We start from the raw sequence: 24,605 nt of genomic DNA on the forward strand, positions 1-24,605 counted from the left end.
CATAGAATTCAAAAACCACATAAAACTTATCCCTCCATCAGCCTGGAGGCTGTTGGTCTCAGGTTTAATAAACCACTGATAATAGAGTGCTAAGAAAAGAACTATTAAGGACACTAAAAATCAAGGAGCAAATAAATGGACACAGAAAACTCACCTTACTTCAGGTAAGGTCTGAAAAGTGAGACCCCTAATGTTATTATGAAACCAAGGAAAGAATGTTTCATGGAGTGATATGCAACAACAAATATAGTACAGGTGTAAAAAAACACATTCATTAGAACTGGCATTAGGTCTCCCTAGAAACCTTACTGGAATGATAGGGCATAGAAACCAAATTATAGTTTGAAGGACTGAATAAAGAGAAAGTAGAGAGAATAAACATTTTTACAAGTATTTTTTCAACAAATGTTCATTTGGTACCTATAATAGGCAAGGCAGTGTGCTAGACATCCTATCCATATCCTGGCCAAATATCTTATTTTTGAGAAACTTGGCTATACCCTTCTTACAACTCTCTTTCCCACCTCTAAACTCCTAAGCAGTAACTACTCTAACAAACAGCATTAATTTTCAACTGGCTGAATAGGTAAACCATATATTCTACTTTTTTTTATAGAGCTCAATAGATTAAAAGAGTGTTAGACTTACTACATGGGTCTTTTATAAATGTGACAAATCCTCCTATCACAAGAACTACAGTACTTTTTGAACAAGCCATTTCCACAGCTTTAATTCATGATGCTATACAATGGAATTCTTAAGGACACAGGTCCAGCTGACATGCCCTCCCCAAAAAATCTAAAGAAAAAACTATCTTCAAGAGTCCTCCATCACCCTCTAACATCCTAAAAATGTGTTACTATAAGTCTTTGAAAGAAAAATCTGGGATCTCTTTAAAAGCCCTGAAACAGAACTTTTATTCCAGAAAAGTCTGAAACCTTCATTTTCCAAATAAGTAAACTATAGCCTATTAGTAGAATGAGCTGCCTAAGTCTACCTAAGGTACAGAAATTTTTCCAACACTTGAAAAATGACTTATAGTCTTTTGTGACAGTTTGTTAATGTTTATTATTAATGCTATTAACAATTCACTTAGTAAACAATTACTAAGCTCTTCCAAAATGTCTAGCACAAGAATAAAACAGGCTGGCCCTCCCTCCTTCATTCTAGGAAACAAAATTTTAAAACTTAACAAATTGGATAAGCACTTCAATAATATGAGGACACAGAGTTAAAGGACCAGAAGTACATTTTGTTGCTTTTCTTGTTGTTTTTATTCTTTTTTTCAAAAAATTTTGGCAAAGGGATAGGATAGTGTGGTCAAGGAAGTCAAGGAAAGCTCTCCAAAATATATGACCTTTGAGGGAAATTCTGATAAACCGTAATGTATAATGGTAGCAAGACTAGAGCAAGAAAGGAAAAACACTCCCAGTAGGAAGAAATAGCATCTGTCCAGCTCTAAGATAAGAGGAGCAGAACACATTTAGGGAATTCAACAAAAGCCAGCATAGCCAGCCCAAAGAGTAAGGGGGGAAATAATTAAGATAAAGTGGGAGTCATGGACAAGGAGCTAGATCATCTTTTTATAAAGCACTTAATGGTGTAAAAGCATTTTAACATGTTTTCTCTTTTGTTCAATCATACTTGTGAAGTAGTTTGTATTTATTATTCTAAATCCACTCCTCTTTACAATACCCACAGGGTAAGATCCCAAGTTACCTACTAAATCATTACCTTATCTGCTAATAGGTCATATCTACTTGCTCCTATCACCTAAGAAACCGAATTGAGCATACCTTCAAAGTAGCACTTTCTAAAAAGTATGAAATAATTGAAAAAAATTTTAAAAAGCATTAAAAGTAACAGTCACATATCTACCATATGGCTTCAGAATATACAGTTGACAGAAGCCTTTTAAAACTATGTATTTTACAGGTCTGTCTTCTCCCTTAGACTGTGAATTCCCTAAAGGTAAGGACTGTGTGTTCCTTAATTTAATATACCCAAGATCTAGCACTAAGCAGCTAATACTTTTATTTAATATAATAAACTCCCCCAATACAGGTAGAAATACTGAGGTTCACAGTGAGCTAGAGGCCACAAAACTAATGATAAATTACCGAATTCAGTTCAGGTATAAAGGAATTTTACCTTTTCCCACATATGTTTGCAATTTTGTAATATCTGATAGATACAGTCACCATCAAATGGCCAATATAACTTTCAGTCCACATGTTATCAGGTCGCTGTTTAAGTATCTGAAGAAGGCATTCGCTAAACAAATAAGCTATTAAAGCTACCGTTAAATAACGGGAACAGAAATTTCAATTACACAACTATCAAGCCTTAGAGAAACTCAAGGCTCTTAACCATGCTTCCCACTAAAGTTTTTAAGAACACAAAAATCTCTTATAAAACGGGCTCAAAGTTTGGCTGCCTCCAGATTTAAAGAACACTCTCCCTTAAAGTAGAATGGGAAAAGAAGTCCACCACACTTGAGCATATACCTAAAATAACCAGTTCTTTTCCCCTTTCAGAAAAGGAATTACTGGCAGGAAGTAAAAAGAAAGTTGTGTTACGTGTCTAAGTGTGCTTTGAGGGGAATGGGGGAGCGGATATTGAAGAAGAGAAATGAGAGACCCAGTTTTGCAGAGAACGAAATGTAAAGTGGCACGTGGGAGGATCAATTTTGTTCACGGGTCTTCCACAGACCTTTAAGGCACAGAGTCGTAACCCTCACACAGCTTAATAAAAGGCCTTGGCGGCCCTGTATTTCTCGGCTGCAGGGAAGCTTCAGCAGGGAACCATCCCGCCGCCTCCGCGCCTGCCAGCAGCCACATGAAATGCGCGACGGCCCTCCCGTCTCAGAATGGAAGCCATCCTGGGCTACTGTACAGCGCGGAGGTACACGGGTCAGTCAGTCTATTGCTGAGCACAAGCGGTGGGGAACACCACAGACGCCAATCGGCGGCCGGGCCAAGGAGAGGGTCAGCCTCAAAATCCACCTCAGCCACCTCCTCAGCTTGGCCGGTCCGGAGAGAGCTCCAGTGCAGAAGACAGACCAAAGAATCCAGGTCTCCGCGCGGCAGCAGCACGTACTGCCGAACCGCTTCCCAGGGCTTTTGGTCTTTCCGCGCCCTCCCCGCCCGCAGTTACCTTCCCAAGTGACATCGTAAAGCTCTGAGACCTTCGCCATCTTCTCAGAACCTAGAGGCAGGGAATGAGAGGGCGGGGAGACACCGTCACGTGACCTGCGACCGGGCGGCGGCGAACGACGACGCCCTTTCTCATTGGTCGAGAGGGCCGGAGGGGGCGGGATCCGCCGCGCACGTGCACGCGGCCCTCTGGCAGGGAAGTCGGGGAAGGGGGCGGGGCGAGCGGGGCGAGCGGGGCGAGCCTGGCGGCTGGTGGCGTTCCGGGACTCGAGGACGCCTGACTTAAGAGCCGGAAGGTGAAGTCCGCCCAGGACGAGGTGACTTTTTTACCAGGGATTTTTAGCAAATGCGGGGTTTTTTTTTGTTTGTTTTTTTTAATATGCGCCACTCCCGGCTTTTCATTTTTTCCTACATAGGTGTATTCGTTTTCTTCCCACTCCCTGACCTTGTTCTCTTCATGCTCTGCTGCAATGTCACATCTGCTCCAGTCCTTTATTTGCCAGCTTTCCTCCTTCCGTAATGGGATTTGCTTTCCATTTTTCTTTTAGAATGTCCGACTAAACGGATGCACTCCAAAAATTTGTTTAAATCTCTCTGAGAGACTGAGCGGGATTCTGCCTTTACGCATTATGTTTGTGTGGCCGAGGACTGAGTAAATAAATGTTCACGTGAAGTCTTCTTGGCAACCTGGATCACCACCGTCTGCCATTCTAGATTTGAAAACTCGTAAGACCGGCCAACATGTAAATCCTTATAAATAAGTGAATGAATGAAATACGGAATAAAGGTACGAATGAGACCGTCCCAGTCCCTGCACTTAGCTCCTCCTCTGCCACTTCACGGCGGGGAGCCTCCTTTCCCACCCTCACCCACCAAGCTATTTGCTTTCTGGAACCATTAGACCTAGTCTACTAGAGCTAGGGAGACGTGTCTGGAGTAGAAGAAAAGAAATTTAAATTCATATGCATATATTTAATATTTGAAACAATGGAAACATAAAATTGTAAAGGGAATATGTAAAATGAGGAAAGAAGGCTAAAAATCTCTACATTATAGCCATAGTTAAGGAACAATGAAGAGGCAATCAAGATAGGGAGAAAGGAGGGTCATATCCCACAAGCCAAGGGAGTAGGATTTAAAAAAGAAAAAAGAACTATCAATAGCATCAGCCACAGAGAAGTTACATAAGGATAGAAAAGACTATTGAACTTAGAAACTTGGAATCGATTCTGAATGAGCTTCATTCTCTGCAAACTTAACAGACCTTTTAGAAATTCTTCATTCAAAAAAATTAAAAACCTTCCACTCAGAAATTCATGTATTCTAATGCTTCAAGAAAACAATAGAATGAACACGAACTCTATCAGACAGATTTGAACCCAAAGTCCAATATTTAGTAGCTGGTTGACTTTTGGAATGTGTATCTCTGAGCACCCCATTTGCTCATGTATAAAAAGAAGCGAATTATAGTTATATAAAAAGAAAAATACCTACTTTGAATTGTTATCAAAATTAAAAGAGATATTGCATGGCACTCCCATGGAGGTACCAGTCCTTTGGCTATAAATACTACTTATATGCTGATGAATCCCAAATTCTCCTCTGAGACCCAGTTCTGCTTTCTTGACATATTCACTTAGATAGCTAATATACATCCCCAAGTTAACATATCCCAGACGGAATTCTGGATTCCTTCCACCACACCCCCCAAATAGGCTTCCCCACTGCAGTTGATGAAACTATCCACTTAGTTGCACAAACTAAAATTCTAGGAAGTATTGTCGATTCTCCACCTCCTATATGTAGCCTGTCAGTAAATACTGTATTGTACTTCCAAAACTTTTTCCAAGTCTACTTGCATCTCCACTGGTACTACTTCAGTCTAAGCCACAACCATCTCTCACCTTACTGACTGTAATAGCCTCTTAAACTATGTTAGTTTCATTCTAGCTGTGTAAAATCTATTTTCTATATTAGCACCCCTACTATCTTAAAAAAAAAAAATCAGACCACAGAAGTCCTTTGCTTATGGCTCTCAAATGACTCCCCCAGGCAATGAAAGTATACTCTAAACACTACCACAGTTTATAGGGCTTTACTCAGTGTGGCTCTCTCCTACATCTCTCTCTCACCTCATCTACTATTCTTTCTTCACTAAACCCCAGCCATTCTCGCCTACTTACTCTTCCTCAAACATTCCAAACTCCCCTCTGCCTTGGGTCTGGCATTTGCCCAATATCCCTTTTCCTGGAATGTTCCTCTCATAGCTTTAAGTTGCTGTCTTATTTTTGTCTCTTATATCTCAGTTTTATTTAAAACTATCTACTTACAGGGAGGCCTTTCTTTTCTATTGTCTATCCAATAACAAGTGACTCCTAGTTAATGCCTGTTACATCATTATAACACTTACCGCTTTTATTATTTTTTTTGTTTACTTATTTTCTGTATTTTTGATTGTTATATAAATTCCTTGAGAGTATGGACTTTGTCATTTTAGCCTTGGAACATCCAACCTAGTAAAGCACCTGGCATATGGTTAATGTTTGTTGAATGAGTGAATTAGATACTCAAAAAACAACATCTTGAATTCGTGATTATTAGGATAATATTTCATAGTAGTGCACATATGAACTTTACTCCTTGGTTATGGATAGGATGTTCTCTTTTTATATCTGATATTTTCCTAAAAATTATAAACACAGTTGGGACCATACCTATTCATTTTACATCTCCCAGCTCCTTACCACAATATGTGGCATATGTATATGTGACATACATCTACAAATTAGTATTTGTAGACTAAACTAAATTGTTTATGCCTAACATTTTGTTGGATTTTTTGAGTAGGTAAAAGCTCAACAAAATGTCTTTTAAATACAATGGATGTTAACAGATAGAACTAATTAAGAGAGTAAATATTCTCTAGTCATTTCAACTAAATGCCCTTGTGATTAGCTGCTAGTGTCTCTCAGGCAGTAAACTATGTCACTATGTTAAAGGAGGTCATTTTTAGGATCTCTGACCTGGAAACTTGAATGATTTTATTTTAGACTTAGAAGGTATTTATGAATCATTAAAACTGTACTTTTCAAACCTTTTTTGCCTGCAACCTATATTAAGGAATACATTTGACATTACCCAGTATGTGTCCATATATATAAAACTGAAACAAAATTTACAGACTATGATGTGTGTATATTTTCTATTCAAATCGAGTCAATTTCCTTTTTTTTTTTAATAAAAACTAGTTGCAACCCATTAGTGGGGTAATTGCCATACTTTGAAAAACTAATGAACTTTGTATATGTTTTCTAATCTGAGGCCCTGATGTGATATGATTTACTCAACTTTTTCCACTAGTAGGACAAAGGGGAAATGCATATGAAGGAGATAAGCTGTTTAAATCTTAGATAAAAGGTGAAATACTTACAGGAAAAATATATTTAAGTAGAATTTTTTTTTTTTTTAACAACAGTACTTTCTGAATCGGGGGAATTGACTGTGTTTACATATTGTAACATTTCAGATGTCTAATAAAACTTTCCCTCCTCCAGAACACTCAGGAAAAAACTGGTATGTAAGTGACAAAAATTCTTTATTCTTCTTTATTCTATTTTATGATGTAATTATAAATGTAAATAAAAAATGTCTTCCATAGATAAAACCATAACCCTGAGAACATAAACATCATACTTTCTATAAATCTACCTTTATAGAATATTTTCAAAATTTTCTATTATAGAATATTTTCAAAATTTCTCTCTCACCTCACTCCTTTGAAAAAGTATTCGTTCATGTATGTTAAAAATATTTAATCCAGTTTCTCTGATTGAACACTGCCCAGTATTGGTGACAAATATCAAGGAAATATCCAAGCAGCCAAATATTAAATTATGCCATGTTAGACACCATGGGAAATAACTGTCTCATTTAATGATCTCAGTAGATCAATGAAAAAGGCACATGAATGTGATCTATGACTTGCTTTTTTTATATAACACTCATGATTTTCATTTTTATACAAGCTTATGTTTGAATAATTAGAACAATAATACATCAGAATGAACTAGTCAGAAAGGAATAACTTTGAATAAGCCTACACTTTCTTTGAGGTAGAATAAGCTTTATCAAGCTACATTGGCCTATGAAGCTCTATGAAGTGCTTCTCTTTTATGGTCAAAGTTTACTTAATTCAATTAATAACTTCAGATATTATGAAAGACTAAAGCAACTTCTTATATGTAATAAACCTTATGGCATTTATAAAATGGACATCATACAACAGGACAGCGTAATGCCATTTGAATTGATTTTGCAGTATCCAACATCATCATCATTTATTTAGAATCTACTATCTGCTTTGTTCTGTCTTAATCATACTGAATTAAAATATCCCATAATATATAGCATAGTTTATAACCTCTATTTACTGTGACAATTATCCATGAAAGTAAATTGGTCTCACTACAAGTCTCATATAAAATTTATTATAGCTTTTAAATCATGTTATTGTTTCTAATTAGTGAATCATAGCCATAAATCCCTTTGTATTTAAGGGAAAATATTGCTTATTTCATCTTCATTCCATGTCAATAGATTTTCACTGTGACACATTCACATTTGGAAGGAAGTTTTCCTTAGAGTTTTATTTACCAAAGGCCAGATTAACATGAAGTTGTTTTAGGAACCTTCTGAAAATTGTTTATTACATTTTTAAAAGATTATGTAATTTAATATGTCCCAGCTTCCAAACACAAGAGTCTATACCCCCTTTGCTGGCCCAACTGTAGCATTTAGGCACTTCTAGTTTTTCCACTTTGCCATCATTTGCAATATATGTCTTAATATGTGCCAGAAGTTCATTTCACATCCAATTATATTATTTTAGAAAGCAAAGGAGAGTCTCTGGGAAACATTTCCAGTGAGATCACTTTGGTTCTTTCACAGTAGAATTCACAAACTGATAATTACCCCTCTGTGCCATAGTTGTAACAACATTGAACAGGAAAGTACATCCAGAAAGAGTACACCCAGAATTTGTCCCACATGAACAATCAATTAGAGTTGTTTCTTTTTAAGATTTATAACCATACTTAAAAGTCCACTTTTTCAAATGATATTTATTTAATTTCCCCAAAGTGCATATTCTGTTCTCATACATACATCTGTATATATGTAGAAGTCTGTGAAAAAATGTATTTTTGTAAATATCCCTTTTGGGTACCAAACATCCAGGAGTCTCTGTACTCTGTAAACTATTACAGTAACCTAATGGTCTCGGGAACCCATCTAGACTCCATTTTCTACAATAGAAGTATAACCTAATTGTTTACTTAAAAAATGTTCAAAAAAGTATTCACAATAAATAACTTTCATTATGGGTAAGCTCACACAAAAATATACCGAATATTGGGGTGCCTGGGTGGCTCAGTCAGTTAAGCATCTGCTTTCAGCTCAGGTTGTAGTCTCAGGGTCCTAGGATCCAGAGCCCATGTGGGGCTCCCTGCTTCATAAAATTTCCCAGTAGGGAGTCAGCTTCTCCTTCTCCCTCAGTGCCTCCCCTTCTCCACTTGTGTACATTCTTTCTTTCTCTCTCTAAATAAAATATTTTAAAAATATACTGAATATCAACTTATACATTTTTTAAGTACATGTTATTCTGTTACAAATTAAATTTTCATTTTTCTGTAGTGTCTCTTCTTGATTTGTTAGCATTATTCTAGCTGCAAGTGGCTTAAGTTGTTCATTCAGACCTATAGTTTTGATGTACCTTACCCTTGCCATCAGGCCGCAATATCATTTACTTTACTGGTCATCTTTTTCTTTCCATGGTCATGCCAACCACTCTTGGTTAGAATTCACTTAAATGCCAATAGCAATACTGAGACAACATGTCCATCTTATTTTTCAGATCATAAATCATATGCTTTTTTGCATGTAGGAGAGCTTAGTCAACCCCTTAAATTTGTTTGGAAAAAAGACTGGTTTCCCAGCAGAATTTTGCTAAGAAAACTGTCCACCCCCTAAGTCCATTCTACCAACCTCATCCATCTCTATCTCATAGTGTGGAAGCACCATGATCTCAAATGTTTTTTAAACATAATTTTTAAAAATTGTAGTTAAAATTCTTTTTTTTTTTAAGATGTTATTTATTTGAGAGTAAGAAAGAAGGAGAGAGCATGAGCAGGGCAAGGGGCAAAGGGAGAAGCAAACTCCCCCCTGAACGGGGAGCCCGACTCAAGACTCAATCCCAGGACCCTGAGATCATGACCTGACATGAAGGCAGACATTGAACTGACTAAGCCACCCAGTTGTCCCTAAAATTCTTTTTTTTAATTGAAGTATAATTAGCATAGTGTTATATATTAGTTTCAGGTGTACAATGCAATGATTCAACAATTCCATACAGTACTTAGTGCTCATCATAAGCAGTGCATTTATGTGCAAAATGGACCAGGAACACTGCTGGAAGGTTCTCTCCTTGACCCCTGGAGTTTGGTGAGATCCATAGTCACAAAGAGCTTTGAAACTTATTTCCCAGATTGTATGTTATGGGGTTCGGATGTTTGCCTTTACCAGGTAACAGGGATGGGGATATCGGGGTTCACTAACTCTTCTCTGGGGAGAGGCCTGTGCTGTCACTTATTTGCTGGGTGACTGGGCAAGTTTCTTAACCTTTCTGAGCCTGTTTCCTTATCTGTGAAATGTGTCTAATATTTGTATCTACCTTATAAGGCTGTTGTAAAGATGAAAAAAAGATATGTAAATATAAGTGGCAGATAGTGTTGTTAATATCACTGATAATAAAACCGTTTACAAAGGGAAAAAAAATAAACAGTGCATTCTTAATCCCCTTTATTTATTTCATACATCCCTCTACTCACCTCCTCTCTGGGAGTCACCTGTTTATTCTCTGTATTTAAGAGTCTGCGTTTTTATTTGTTTCCGTTTTTCTTTGTTTTGTTGCTTAGATTCCACGTATTAGTGAAATCATAAGGTATTTGTTTTTCTTTGCCTTATTTCACTTAGAATTATATCCTCTAGGTCCATGTTGTTGAGAATGGCAAGATCTCATTCTTTTTTATGGCTCAGTAATATTCCATCGTGCATATATACCACATACATCTTCTTTATCCATTTATCTATGGATGGATACTTGACTTGCTTCCATACTTTGATTATTGTAAATAATGCTGCAATAGGGGTCCATATATCTTTTCGAATTAGTGTTTTTGCTGTCTTTGTGTAAATAGTAGTGGAATTACTGGATTATATGGATTATAATATTGGATTATAATATTATAATATGGATTATACTGGATTATAATATTTTTTAGGAACTTCCATACTTTTTTCCACAGTGGATGCATCAATTTACATTCCTACCAACAGTACACAGGGGTTCCTTTTTCTTCACATCCTCACCAGCAGTTGTTATTTCCTGTCTTTGAGTTTAACCATGCTGATAGGTGTAAGGTCATATCTCCTTGTGGTTCTTTATCTTAAAACTGTGAGGTAAGGAACAGTATAAGTGAGCTTCAAAAGCTGCCACTCAGTTCAAATTTCTGTCACCTCACTAGAAATTGACCAATATAGTATTTTAACTTCCTTCTACCATTATAGTTCCGTTACAGATTCTTTTCCATCTTTTAATAATGGGCTTGAGCATTTCGGTGGGTGGGGTGGGAACCACAACAGTCAGAAGGGAGTGATTCCAATTGATGTAGTTTTTCTAGCAATAGAGAAATGGAATATTAAAAATAACCTCAGTCTAATCTTGAGAAAACATCGGACAAACCCAGATTGAGAGTCATTCTATGAGAATAACTGACCAGTACTCATCAGAGAGTGGCAGTGACACTATATAATCCTCTCCTAAGCTTTTAGGCAAATGCTTAGTGTTAAATGCCCATGGACAGATTCTAATGTCATATATGTAGTGAAATTAAGTGCACAGACTTAAGAGTTATAAAAGAGTTCCCAAAGTAGTTTGTATTAGTTATAAATTGTTTATAGCATGTCATAGAGGGCATGGAGTTTCATTACATTCTGAGCAATGGATAATTTGCCAGCATACATGTACATTATTCTCTTCTACAGAACCTGCTGGGTTTTAATCTGAGGTTGCTCATTCTAGCTATGTGGTTAAGCAATTTGAGCAAATTATCTTAACTTCATTGAATCCTAGTTTCCCTATATGTCAAATAAGCATATTAATACTTGCTGATTATAACAAGGATTATAAGTAATAAACACTGGAATTTATCACACAGAGTCTGGCATGTGGTACAATAATAGTACTGTATACCAATTATTGAGTACTTACTGTGTACTTGGCACTTTACAAATTGCTCTTTGTAGATTATTTCAAACAACAATCCCACTTTACAGATGAAGTAACAGTTTAGAGAGGTTAAATAATTTCTCCCAAACACATTATTATATAATGTCCTTCACATAGTAGGATTTTATTTAAAAAAAAAAAATAGCTTTGTCGTCTGGATACTCCTGGAAGGGAAAGCTTGGGGAGGGAAAGCTTTCAGACCACAATGCATATTTGATGCCTGTGAAACAAAAGAGAGTAGGAAGCTGGATTGGACAGAAATAGCCTCACACCATGATTTAGATCTGACAAAGTATCAGCCAACCAAATTCAATGAGAAAAGCACCTGAGCAAAGACTTCCCATTAGAGAAGTCCTATACTGGGTAGAAATGGCCAGGCCCTAGAACCCTCACAATGTTCAGTCATTGAGGAAGGTACCTGGAGGAGCATGACCCCAGCTCAGAAGCTGAGATAAATTTTGAAGCCTTTAAGAGCTGGAAGCTGGCTGGTGCACTCCTTGCAATTAAATAGCAAGTTCTTTCTTGAAGGGAGATTCTAACAGAGCACCTCCCTAGCTGCCACAGTAGCATTGTTATTATTATTCCATCCTGGGTGTAATCTTCCATTTTTGTGGAGAAGCAGGTCTCATATGGAAATTTTATTTCAACTCCACAGAATGTTGTTCTCCGGTGTGTGATTAATAGCTCGGCAGTGGTTGCTTTGCATCGAAGAAAAGACATAGTAGATTATAGATAGCTCAAAGAGACTTGAAAATTTGCTTATTTTTTTATGAGACACCAATCAGTAATTATCCATTCTTTTCTTGGGATAGGAATTAATGCTACTACCATTGATAAATTATCTAGGATTTCATATTTCTTTTTTCAGTCAGATTCCAAATATATAGGATTTTTAAACATCTTTCCAAGAGTAATAGTATAACTCTGTAAAATGGCAGCATTTCTAAAATTCTTTTTTTTTTGTAAAGATTTTACTTATCCACAAGAGACACAGAAAGAGAGAGGCAGAGGGAGGAGAAGCAGGCTCTGTGCAGGGAGCCTGATATGGGACTCGATCCCAGGACTCCAGGATCAAACCCTGAGCCAAAGGCAGACGCTTAACTGCTGAGCCACCCAGGTGTCCCACATTTCTAAAATTCCTTAAGATCTCCATGAAATACTAGAAAATTCCAAAGATACTGCCCTCACAATGTACCTTGATAATTCACTGGATAGCTGCTGTACTATCATTGGTGATTGCTTGTTAATAAACTTAAGCAAGTCCAAATTTTGTTAATATTTTCCCCAAAAAAACCAGAAAATTGATTACAGGTCGGAAGTGTGAATGATACATAAATCCAAAGACCCTCACTGTCAACCCATACTTCTCCCTACTGAATGCCAAGGCAGTCCTAGTTAGCATTTGCTGTGCTGCACAGATGCCCTGTAGAAAGAATGGTATGGGGGCTCCATATCTTGGGTTGCCAGAATGAATACTTTGATGAAAGCAATACCTAATGGAAGAAGGCAGAGTGCTTCCCAGACTCAAATGAATAGCAAAGTTATTGAAGTTGCTATGAATAGCAAAGTTATTATACCTTTTAAAGAATTAAAGCAACAGAAGAGTATTGGTGAACAAAACTTTGGCAGTTATTTTCTGGGAACACTTATATGAGACACAAGCTATGAATCTCAATGCAAAAACTCAGGTGTGCAAGAACAAAATTTGCATTTTTGTAAGATTCAATTTCTATTTGAAGTACCTTCTTGGAGGAAGACAAAAATTTAATCTCAGGTTCAAATTTGCCCCCACCTTGCTGCCTTCTCCTTTTTCAAGGCTACTCTGACTTGTGTGAAAGTGGTGTGTAGAATATTGAACAAACCATATGGCAAGGTCACTGATTGTGGTAGTAGGCTTTAAGATGGTCCCCAATGGAAGGGAGAAGAAATGTGTGGGAAATATCAGAAAGGGAGACAGAACATAAAGACTCCTAACTCTGGGAAACGAACTAGGGTGGTGGAAGGGGAGGAGGGCGGAGGGTAGGGGTGAATGGGTGACGAGCAGTGAGGGGGGCACTTGACGGGATTAGCACTGGGTGTTATTCTGTATGTTGGTAAATTGAACACCAATAAAAAATAAATTTATTTAAAAAAAAGATGGTCCCCAATGATTTTCACCTCCTAATTAGCACACCCTATATGGTCCACCTACATTGAATAGGGGTGAACTGTGTTATCAATAAGATATTTCAGGAATGATGAAGTGCAACTTTTGAAGCTGTCATAAAAGACTTTGTAGCTTCTGCCTTGCTCTCTTTTAGCTCACTCATTCTGAGGAAGAAAGCTCCTATGTCATGAAGACAATCATGCATGTTTACAAAGAGATCCATGTAGTGAGGAACTGAGGTCTCCTGCAACTTGCAAGCCATGTGAGTGACATATTTTAGTACTGGTCCTCTCATACCCAGTCAAGACTTCAGATCCAGCTGGCATTGTGACTGCAATGATACATGGTTAGCCATAGCAACTCAGCTGAGCAGCTGAGCTCTTGCCAAGAAACTGTGTCAGATAACAATTGTTTATTATTGCTTTAAGCTGCCAGTTTTGGGAATGAAGTGCTATGCAACAATAGATAACTAATACTCCAAACAATCAGAAAGGATGCAGAAACTGGCTTATTGCTCATGCAGCATCCTGGAGCCTCCTCTGCTATCGTAAGCATTATCCTTTAGTTTGGGGAGGGTAGGTGATTCTGGGTAAATGGCTATTTATCAGTGAATGCAAAGTACTTTAATAACTTACCAATCAGTACAGCCATATCAGTTATACATCAGTCATGCTTATGTATATCCTGATGAGTTTTGAAAAACAAACCCAGAAAAATGAGGTTCCTGACTTCCCAGTTTTCTTCCTTGACACTCTCTCCATGAGACAGGAGGGTGAGGCAAGGGTCTGGAGGAGGGTGAGGCAAGTTTCACTCTCAGAGAGATGGGCAGAGAAAGAGAATATCACTTCTTACCTTAAGATTGTTATCCTACTGCCTCGTCTCTAGAGAAATTGACCACTAAAGAACAGTTATATTGGCTGGGATGTGATTATTTCATCAAAGTTCAATAGGCTCTAATTAATAGCTCTTTGTTCTGATTCCATGATGCTAAAGCAACACTTTGGTTTGCTTTTCTGAGGACGTAGATACCTTGAAAAGGGTATTTTCCTCACAAAGCCAATATATTCTACTTCATATTTTGTATCTCTTTCCTAGAGAGACCTCCTTGCCTGACTTGCCCAGATCAGGATTAGGTGCCCTGCTCATATGCTCCAGTATTTCCTCTCCTTGTAGCACTTACCCCACTGTATTATAATCCTTATATATCATCATTTGTGTCTATTACTAGACTTTAAGCTCCATTCAGCATCTGTGTGTCATGTTCATGAACTGTCCCAAGAGACTCAATAATTATTTGTGGAAAGACAGAAGCTTCATTAGACCAATGCTCACTGATTTGGGGCTTTATGAACCAGTAAAATTTCCAGGAAAAAGGTAAAGGAGCCAATATAAGTTGCCAACTTTTTATTTTGTTAAGTGAGGACATTAAAAGTAATAACTGCAATTTAGCTTCCCATAATTTCATCTTAAAATTACTATTTTAACAGCAAAGGGGAATCATAGGGTTCAATAAGAATAGTCTCTGAAAAGGAATAAATTTAACTTCTTTACCAGAGATCAATAACAGCTTCTACTTGAATTGGCACCACATGGCAGACATATTTAAGAATGGCTGAAAACTTCTTAAATCCCTTCCTACTCTCAGATAAGTCAGTTTGAAATAATAACTCAGCTATTTTCAAAGTGGCAACTTCTAGATTTATTTTTTTTTTTAAGAAACACTCCCGGGACACCTGGATGGCTCAGCGGTTAAGCATCTGCCTTCATCTCAGGGCGTGATCCTGGAGATCCTGGAAAGTAGGAAAAGTAGGAACTATTATAATTTTGTTTGTCTTTAAAATATGTTTGGCGAAGGGTTGCTCCAGTCTGATGTAAGAAGAAAAATAAAATTATAGTTGAAGTATCGCATGACGCAAAACATTTCTGGCAAATTTATGTTGAATAAAGCTCTTGTCTCATAAATTCAACAAAATTCATTTTGATTAAGTTTTACTCTAAAGCAACATAAATGTATTATTTGTATTTCATTTTACAAATCAAAAAAATTCTTGACAGAACAGTGGATATGTAAAGAACATTTTTATTAGAACTGGAACAGAAGGTACTTATCTGCAAATACGTGTGGTATCGACAAATGGCAAAGACAATAAAGAAAACACAGAAGCTATGTTTCTATTTTAAATGTCACTTATTTTGGGAACCCATGGGATAAATTACAGCAGCCTTGGGAAAGCAGAGACATTAAAATTAGGAGATGGAAAAGATGAAATCAGTGATGATGTAATCTAGACCCCTGATGACACAGGAGACTCCCTTAAAGATTATGCCTGCATGCTGTGTCTTTTGTAATGCTTCAGGCAAGGAGAGGTTTTTGAATCTGACTTGTGCCTTCACAAATCTGCTTTCTTCTTATTTTTATTTTGCTTTGTATTACAACTTTCTTGCTGTCCTGAGGCGGAAAAAAGTGAAAAAGGCCTTAATATTCTAGTTTTAGTCCATTTTTTCCTACAATAGTACACTAAATAGAATACTGAAAATAAAAGCATATTATTTTCTGCTATAAAACAATTTCACAAGTAAATTTCACAGCTAAAGTCCAGCCTCTCAATAAAGTAGTAGATCAAACAATATCCATATGCAGGAATAAAACTTAGAAATCTTATGTATTATATAGATCTTTATATATTGTAAACTTTCAAGATGAATTTTTTTTTTTTACAGAGTGTTTTTTTGCCTCATCATAATTATTTGAAAATAAAAGAGTAAAACATTTAACTCTGGTTTGACGTACATAACATGTATAATCTGATTTGTGCAAAGTAATCTATTTTAATGTATTGGTTGTCTCAATTATGATGCCACGTAATATATTAATTCAAGGAACAACTGAGTAGCCAGAAATGGTATTTATGATTATTATCATTAATCTAGCCTGATTCAATATATGTAGAGTGCATAAGAAGTCACACTTACACTATATATTTTTTAAAATGTAAGCTGGTCTTGCAGGTTTTCATTTAATTCATGAATAGCTAATACTTTTAACCATTAATCTTGAACAAAAGTTTTCCCATTCTAAAAATGCTAGGAAATGGAAAAAAATGCTGTTGATAATATCAATTATTTATATAATTTATATCATGATAAGAGTTAAATATTTTTAAACTATCAGAAGCTAACTTTGGTTTATCAGTTAAAGCACAGCTATAATTGTCAGTATAATATCATTAAGTAGATACTTTGGTGTCAGCACAAACAAAATTATCAACCTAAGCTGCATGCGAAACACAATTAGCCAAATTAAACCAAAGTTCAACCAAAGTACACTGGTCTGATTCTGAGTGTTCTTTTCTAAAGTTACAAATTACAGTCACTTTAGAGCAGTTACATGAGTTAACTTAAATATATAATTTTTTTTTAGTTAGAAAAGAATTTTTTTTTATTATTTGAGTGGGGGAGAAGTACATATTACTCAAAGTATAAGACTTTCTATTGAAAGCAGAGCTTCTGAAATATGTCTCTGAATTACCAGTGGACAAACCTCTGAGGAAACCATTGTTTCCGAAGAAATTGTCACTAAGGGATAGAACTCAAATGAAATTGTAGGGATACAAATAATGATCTGAATAAAATCACTGAATACATGACACAAATATACAGACATGCCATTTCTCACAGTTACTGCCAAAAAAGAAATTCAATTAAATTGTTTTTTTCAAGTGCAGTTTATATATCAAAACAGTGATATTCCTTGGAATTTTAAAATTTTGACTTGATTTCTGATTTTACCAATTGTTCCTAATATGACCTGGTATAAGTCCTTTATTATCTCATTTGCTAGAAGATAATACCTACCTCAAAGGGCTATTAAAAAGATTAAATGTGAAAATGGCTGTGAAGGCATAGCACAATACCTGACATGAATAAAATAAAACTTTAAGGGTTAAAAATAATCACTGTAATGAAGTCATCATTTCATGGACTGCTTCTGTTTTCTTTTCCATTCATCATTCAACTCTAGTACAGGATGATCTAGCAAACTGTGTAATATTTCCTTGGTGACAGTTAAATAGAAGCCTGATGTAGATTTGAAAATATATCTTGGAAGAAGCAGAGATAATTCCTATTTGTTGCATTTTTATTCACACTTTACAAATCCATCTATTTTAAATTCATAAACTCAGCAAGCAGTTGTCTTAAATTTTCAGCCAGAAATCCAGGAAGCCCAAATGGTTTCTTCAGTTTATAAAATAAGCAACTGCCTACTCTAAATTAACCTGTCTATGAGGATGTGGAATGCAATGACATTATAATCACATCTGTTCTCACGTCTCTTCCCACACATAATCTAAAACCAAACCTCTTTTACCCATAAAAAACACTGCTGAAAAACCCTGGTAACAAAAAGTTTTTTCTTCTGTCTCTGAAATTTCTCTTTAATGTTTTTAGGGAAAAAGCCAAGATAGAAGTGTCATTTAACATAATATTCTTTTTTTTCAGCTTTAAAAGAAAATAAAAACAGTTACCAAGAAAGAAACATATGTGATATTTTAATGGGGGCTAACATAAGGCTAGTTCAAATAGTTTGTGTGTTCGAATCTAATTTATTTCTTCTAGCCCATCACTCATTCCAACCCCATTCCTTGATACTTCTCTACACAGGATATAAAATAATAGATAAGGATGCAAGAATTGGCTTCATGTAGTTGAAAATATAACTGTAATTTTAAATATCATAAACATTAACTTCTGGGAAACTTTTCCTGTGACACAGGTTCTACTCTCATACATTCTACTCTCATAATGCAAATCTTCAAGTAACAACATCAGCAGGGAATCATATTGGCCTTAAAATAATCGGACAATAGTGGGAATGTCTCTCCGTTGAAAAATAAGACTAAGACGTTTCCTATAACTCCCCTGATTTAGAATTTTAATTTATGCATGTGAAGAAAGCTCAAGAACAGGAGAGACATATATTCTTTATACTTTTCACAACTCTCCACTTCATTTGGGATACCTGTCAGTTATTCCACTTTGTTTGGAGTGTCTATTTTCTTTGGAGCATCCGGGCTAGGAATAAAAAGAGACTTTTTGAGCCCTTATCAAGATAACTGAAAAAGTAAAGCAAATGTGTTAGTCAATTTGCTTGTTTGTTGATCTCTTCTTTTTTTTTTTTTTTTTAAGATTTTATTTTTTTATTATTAATGAGAGATACAGAGAGAGGGGCAGAGACAGAGAAGCAGGCTCCATGCAGGGAGCCTGGCCCAGGACTCCATCCCAGGTCTCCAGGATCACACCCTGGGCTGAAGGCAGGCACCAAACCTCCGAGCCACCCAGGCTACCCAATCTCTTCCACCATCCCTGCCAGGGAGTATCAGGTCACATGACAGCTCCCAAACACAGCCCACAGCTGATTGGATCAATTGTAGGTACTTGACTCAAGCTGAGCCAATCATTCATCTTCCAAGCTTTTGGAATTGGAATTTAGAAATTCTACTTGGCAACTTTGGACCATTTAGGGAGATCACAGAAAGCCGAACCTGGAGTGATCACGTTTGGGCTTGCATAAGTGAAACCCAGAAATCTCCATAGAGCAAGAAAATACTGTTTTAGGCACATAAAAAAGTAAAGACATGAGAATCCTTTGGCCCTGGAGGGAGAGAATAGAATGAAATCAACAGCCTTAGATCTTGATGGCATTGTTTCCTTGTTCCTGTCTCTCAAAAAACTTGCCCCTGAGTTTTTAAAATAGTGTTTTATCCTTTAAATGAATTTTCCATCATTACTCAGCTAGTTTGAGTCTTTATTCCTTACAACTAATGACTAAGGTAGGAAGTAACCCTAGTCTCACTTGAAAACAAAGTTTCATAGAGATATATTCTTAAACAGTTACTATAATTAACTTAGTAAGATATAGATATCAATTTGGATCTTTTTATTTTTAAAAAGTTAGGACATACATTAGTATAAAGATGCCAAAGATGTAAATTTCATAAATCAAGCCATTACCATAATGTGAAAATAAGAGAAATATTATTTGATCATACTAAAAAAAAACTATTATGGAGTCCAACTTTACATTTAAAAGTTTTTTTATGGGATCCCTGGGTGGCGCAGTGGTTTGGCGCTTGCCTTTGGCCCGGGGCGCGATCCTGGAGACCCGGGATCGAATCCCACATCAGGCTCCCGGTGCATGGAGCCTGCTTCTCCCTCTGCCTATGTCTCTGCCTCTCTCTCTCTCTCTCTCTCTCTCTCTCTCTCTCTGTGACTATCATAAATAAATAAAAAAAAAATTAAAAAAAAAATTTAAAAGTTTTTTTATAATGAATTTTATGGGTATATGAAATATATAAGTCTTGACTGTTTTCCATCTCTCTTACCCTTTGTTATAATCTTAGATTTCCCTTTTTGTATTAATTCAATTTTTATTTTCATCAAATATATGTATGTACTTTATATTGAGGTAAATTTCACTAAAAGACTTACAATAACACCAATCAAACACTGAATTCTTCTAAATATATGTTTCCCCCTGCTTTTTCTATATTTCTGAATAATATAGTTTACTGCTGTCTCAGTAGAGCAATGTTATCTCTGCCAATGCTTCTTTTCGCCTTTGCCCATCCTTTCCATATCGGGTTTACTTTATTCAAACACCCAAATACATTTACCATCGTAGGTCAAGTAGGACAGAGAGATCCTTCCTTCTCTACAATCTTTCATTTTTTCCTGGAATTAGCAACTACTTAAAGTTTTCATTTGCCAGTTTTTATTATTAGTTTGTCTAAATTTACTGTAGTTTCCAATACTGTTTTATGAGAGCTCAATAGTCAATTTCTTCTTCCTCTTCTTTTATTTCTCTTCTATGCCTTGTTCCAATCTGGACTGTTCTCTACACATTTCAGTTCTGGGGAATTTCCTTGTGTAATTCTTTAGATGATTTCATTTCCTTTATTTTCTTGTTTGAAAGTTAGATCTTTTGTTGGATCCTTTATTTTTTTCATTTCTTCTTTCCCATCTCCTTGATCTTTTTGTTCTACTAGCTGGGAAATATCTTCAATATTATCTTCCAAATTTTCTATTAATTAGTCTTTTTTGGCTATCTTATTTTTCATTTCCATGTCTTCATTGTCCTCTGTTCTTTTTTTTTTAAAATAGCATGTTGTTCTTGTTTTAGCTATCAATCATTATCTGTTATCTCTCTGAGAATATTCCTTAAAGTATGTTCTGCTCCTTTCAGTGTCTCTATTTTCTCTAGGTATTTTATTTTCTCTTTTTCTTTTCTAATGTATGTCTTTCATGTAGAAGATTTTACTCAAATGTCTTGTGATACTTAGCTGTGTGTTTCATATTTAAATATAAGACACCAGAATGCTGAATGGAAATACTATGTGTTTGTGATGAATAGGATGCCTGCTTTCTTTTTCCTTAAATTAGGATCTGTCAGTGTCAGTTTCATTAGGTCTTTTCTTTGAGGTCATTGGTTCTCCAGAAAAGTGTTCTCTTATTCTCCTACCAGTTTGAGTGTATGTCTTAACACCTCTATTCTAGGAACAGGATAGGGAAGGGGGGCCAGAGTCCTACCAATCAGTATAAAAATTGGACTTAATCCTTTTGGCTTCAGCCTCATTTCCCATCCCATACCTCACACTGATTAGTGTCCATAGTCCAAAGCCTTTGGATGTAGTAATTTATCTAGAAGCTAAAACATTGATTCCTCCAAAGTATAAGTAGGGAGAAAATAGGGAGGGAATTATTTATCTTAGGAGTAGTAGACAAAATCTGAGGATCTAGCTACTTTCAAACATTTTCCTTGTTTTTAGCGTTGAGTACATTTTGCCATTCAGTACATTGTGCCTCAATATCCTAAACTTTTCCAGGTTTCTGTAGGGCAAATATACTAAAAAGAAAAAAAAGGAAGAAAGAGGAAAAAAAGGCAAAAAGCATGGTTTTTACAGATAACTTCCTATGTAGGCACTCACGTTATAGCTTCCTTTACTGAACACCACTAGCCAGCTGCTTTCCATTTCCCAGAGAATTCTGTTGAAATCTCTCACCATCTTTATCTCCCTTTATATTTTTTTTTGTTGTTGTTCTTTTGTTGTTTTTGTTCTCTTTCTATTCCTTTACTTACTGGGGCTTCAGGAGAATGAGGAAATATAGGCATATTCAGAAGTTTTCTCCCTTCATGTATAAATTTAGATTCCCTTCTAAAAGATGTTTCTGCTCCTTGCTCTTGCCAGGTCCTGAGTTTTTCCCCAGGGTAAAATATTTTAGGGATTTCAACATGAAAAAAAAAAAAAAAAGCCTAGCATGAAAAATTTTCCTGAACTTACATAGAGAAATTTCAATTATAATGTTCTATAGTTTTCCTTAACAAAAAGCATCATACTAGCCAATAGGAGAAAGTACACCATAATAGTGGTAGCCACAGTTGGCAGCATTGTGAATTTTTAGGCAGTGAACACACTAGCTCAATGAGTGGGAACAATGATTCAGTTAATATGATCAAGCTGAGTGATGGAGCTTGAGGGACATCCCTAGAGAAGGAGAATGCCATGTGTTTGCCACTGATCCTATCAGTGTGCTCTGCACTTTAAACTGCAGTCTTAAAAACGTACAGAATTTTAGTTCACCACAGTCACTTTTCACCAACAGAAGTCATCTGAACTTTTTAAACCTTGGCCAGAACTTTCAAATTACTTTATCAGAGTCTGAGGAAAGTCTGGTTATAAACTATATGCTAAGTAATACCAGATTGGTTAGGAAAATAGCTTAGTCAAGTTTACCAAATGAGTATGTCCTTTCTTAATTTCACCCTGCTTCTGCTGCCATATCATGGATGCAACCATTCTGTGGCCCTTGAAAAAAGCATTGTGCAACTGTGAGCTTAGGCCTATGTCATTCTTGTAGACAAACTCTTACACCTGAGGTGATTTTTTGAGTCTCCCAAATCCTCATGCACATAAATTTTCACCTGCCATTCTCTTTTCTAGGTGTCACATAATGTAATTAAATGGCCACTGAATGAAGAATGAACAAGCCATATTTTCTAAATTTCCCAGAGTTGTGTGACTCAAACAACAGATATATGAAAATGCCCTGTAAATTATAAAGAAATCTGTATAATCCATTCAACCATTTTTAGTTTTTCAGGGAATGCTGACTGACAATTCTGTTTAAGGAATAAACATTTTAAACTTTGGGATAAAAAGAATTTCAGTGGATGAATTTGATGGACCTCACATTTAATTAAGATATTATGATTTCAGAATAGAAAAATACCATAAGGCCTTCTCCAAATTATGCATTTTTCTTGTAACTAACTATAGTGTTTGTTATGGGCTGAATTGTGCCTCCCACCCTAAATTTTTATTTTTGAAGCTCAAACTCCACTACCTCAGAATGTGACTTTTAGAGATAGGATCTTTAAAGAGGTAATTAAATTAAAATAGATTTGTTAGGGTAGACCCTGTAAGGCAATGACTGGTGTTCTTACAAGAATGGGAGGTTAGAACACAGAAGATCATGTGAAAACAGGGAGAAGAACACAACACACAAGCAATGAGAGAGGCCAACCTCTCAACCCTACAGACACCTGATTTTGGACTCTAGAATTGTGAGAAAATAAACTTCTGCTGTTTAAGCCACCCTGTCTGTGGCATTTTGTTATGTGAGCCCTAGAAAACAAATACACTGCTTTAGTGTTAAAAAAAAAAAAAAGTCAGTCAGTGGCACATGTTGTCCCAGGATACCATGTATTCCTTCCTAGAAATTTCACTAATTGAAAGATTATTGGGCAGCCTGGGTGGCTCAGCGGTTTAGTGCCGCCTTCAGCCCAAGGCGTGATCCTGAAGACCTGGGATTGAGTCCCACGTTGGGCTCCCTGCGTGGAGCCTGCTTCTCCCTCTGCCTGTCTCTCTGCCTCTCTCTATCTCATGAATAAGTAAATAAAAATCTTTAAAAAAATTATTTCTTAGAAACAGAAAAGATTGCCGATTTTGTTAATTTAATGTTATATTTCACATTATTCCTGATTGTGTTTATTTTTTTAAAGATTTTATTTATTCATGAGAGACACAGAGAGAGAAAGCAGAAACACGGGCAGAGGTAGAAGCAGGCTCCATGCAGGGAACCCAATGTGGGACTCGATCCTAGGACCCTGGGATAACACCCTGAGCCGAAGGCAGACGCTCAACCTATACCTCTTGAATAAAACTGCTATATAGTCAGTCGTGCATTCAGTAGCATCATCGGAGCACATGTGTGATTAGCTTTGTTTTTTTGTTTTACCAGATGAAATTTACTAGGCTAAAAGCTCAAATACAGCTAGTATATGAGCCATTCTTCTGGGAAATGTATATGTTTATATACTTATATATATTTATATATAAATTATGTATACACATTATAATTTACATATGTATACAATTTGCATGTGTATATATGTGCATACATTTTTATATATACATACAGTAAATATATATATATATTTACTGACTATGCATGTATATATAGTCAGTAAATTAGAAAGTTCTAGGTGGGAGATACAAACTTAGAAGTCACTATCTTTGAAAAATAACATTTCTCATTTATATGTAAGACAACTTGAATTTTTGAAACTTGTAGTTCTGGTATATTAGGTTATTAATATTTAGGTTATTAATTATTAATAAATTAATACAAATATTTTTAAAGTCTGAATAATTTACTGACATAACCTTACTTCCTCCAATTTATGAATAATAGGAAAGAGGACAACTATATTTTATTTAATACAAACATAACAAATGTCAAATATTATCTCCCTGAATATTGAAATATAATCTTCCTGTATATTATTTATCCCAGGGCTTTTAATATATACGGAGATTATATTTGACATAAATCATGTAGTGTAAAAACAATACTATCTTGGCATATCCCTGTTAATAGAATGCCCTTATAAGAGTTCTGG

At 35.9% G+C, this 24,605-nt stretch overlaps 1 protein-coding gene and 1 long non-coding RNA gene across 6 annotated transcripts in view; one reads left to right on the top strand and one right to left on the bottom strand.

Annotated features, from left to right (window-relative positions):
• The window catches only part of EMC2 (ER membrane protein complex subunit 2), a 43,345-nt gene extending 40,078 nt beyond the window's left edge, over positions 1–3,267 (bottom strand). Inside the window, exon 1 of the mRNA XM_041769388.1 lies at positions 3,157–3,267. Within this exon, the coding sequence (XP_041625322.1) occupies positions 3,157–3,196 (40 nt within the window). The 5' untranslated portion in view covers positions 3,197–3,267. The remainder of the gene's footprint in view (positions 1–3,156) is intronic.
• A 104-nt stretch (positions 3,268–3,371) lies between these two features.
• LOC121498876 overlaps positions 3,372–24,605 on the top strand; it is a 129,064-nt gene continuing 107,830 nt past the window's right edge. For 4 of the 5 annotated variants that reach the window (XR_005989937.1, XR_005989938.1, XR_005989935.1 and 1 more), the window contains exon 1: positions 3,372–3,472. This is a non-coding gene — a long non-coding RNA (uncharacterized LOC121498876). Of the gene's footprint in view, positions 3,473–3,703; positions 3,943–13,799; positions 13,908–15,361; positions 16,996–24,605 lie in introns of those variants that run through there. The other variant, XR_005989934.1, reaches the window with a different exon arrangement.

Source organism: Vulpes lagopus, chromosome 9 (assembly GCF_018345385.1).
Source record: "Vulpes lagopus strain Blue_001 chromosome 9, ASM1834538v1, whole genome shotgun sequence".
NCBI classification, from domain to species: domain Eukaryota; kingdom Metazoa; phylum Chordata; class Mammalia; order Carnivora; family Canidae; genus Vulpes; species Vulpes lagopus.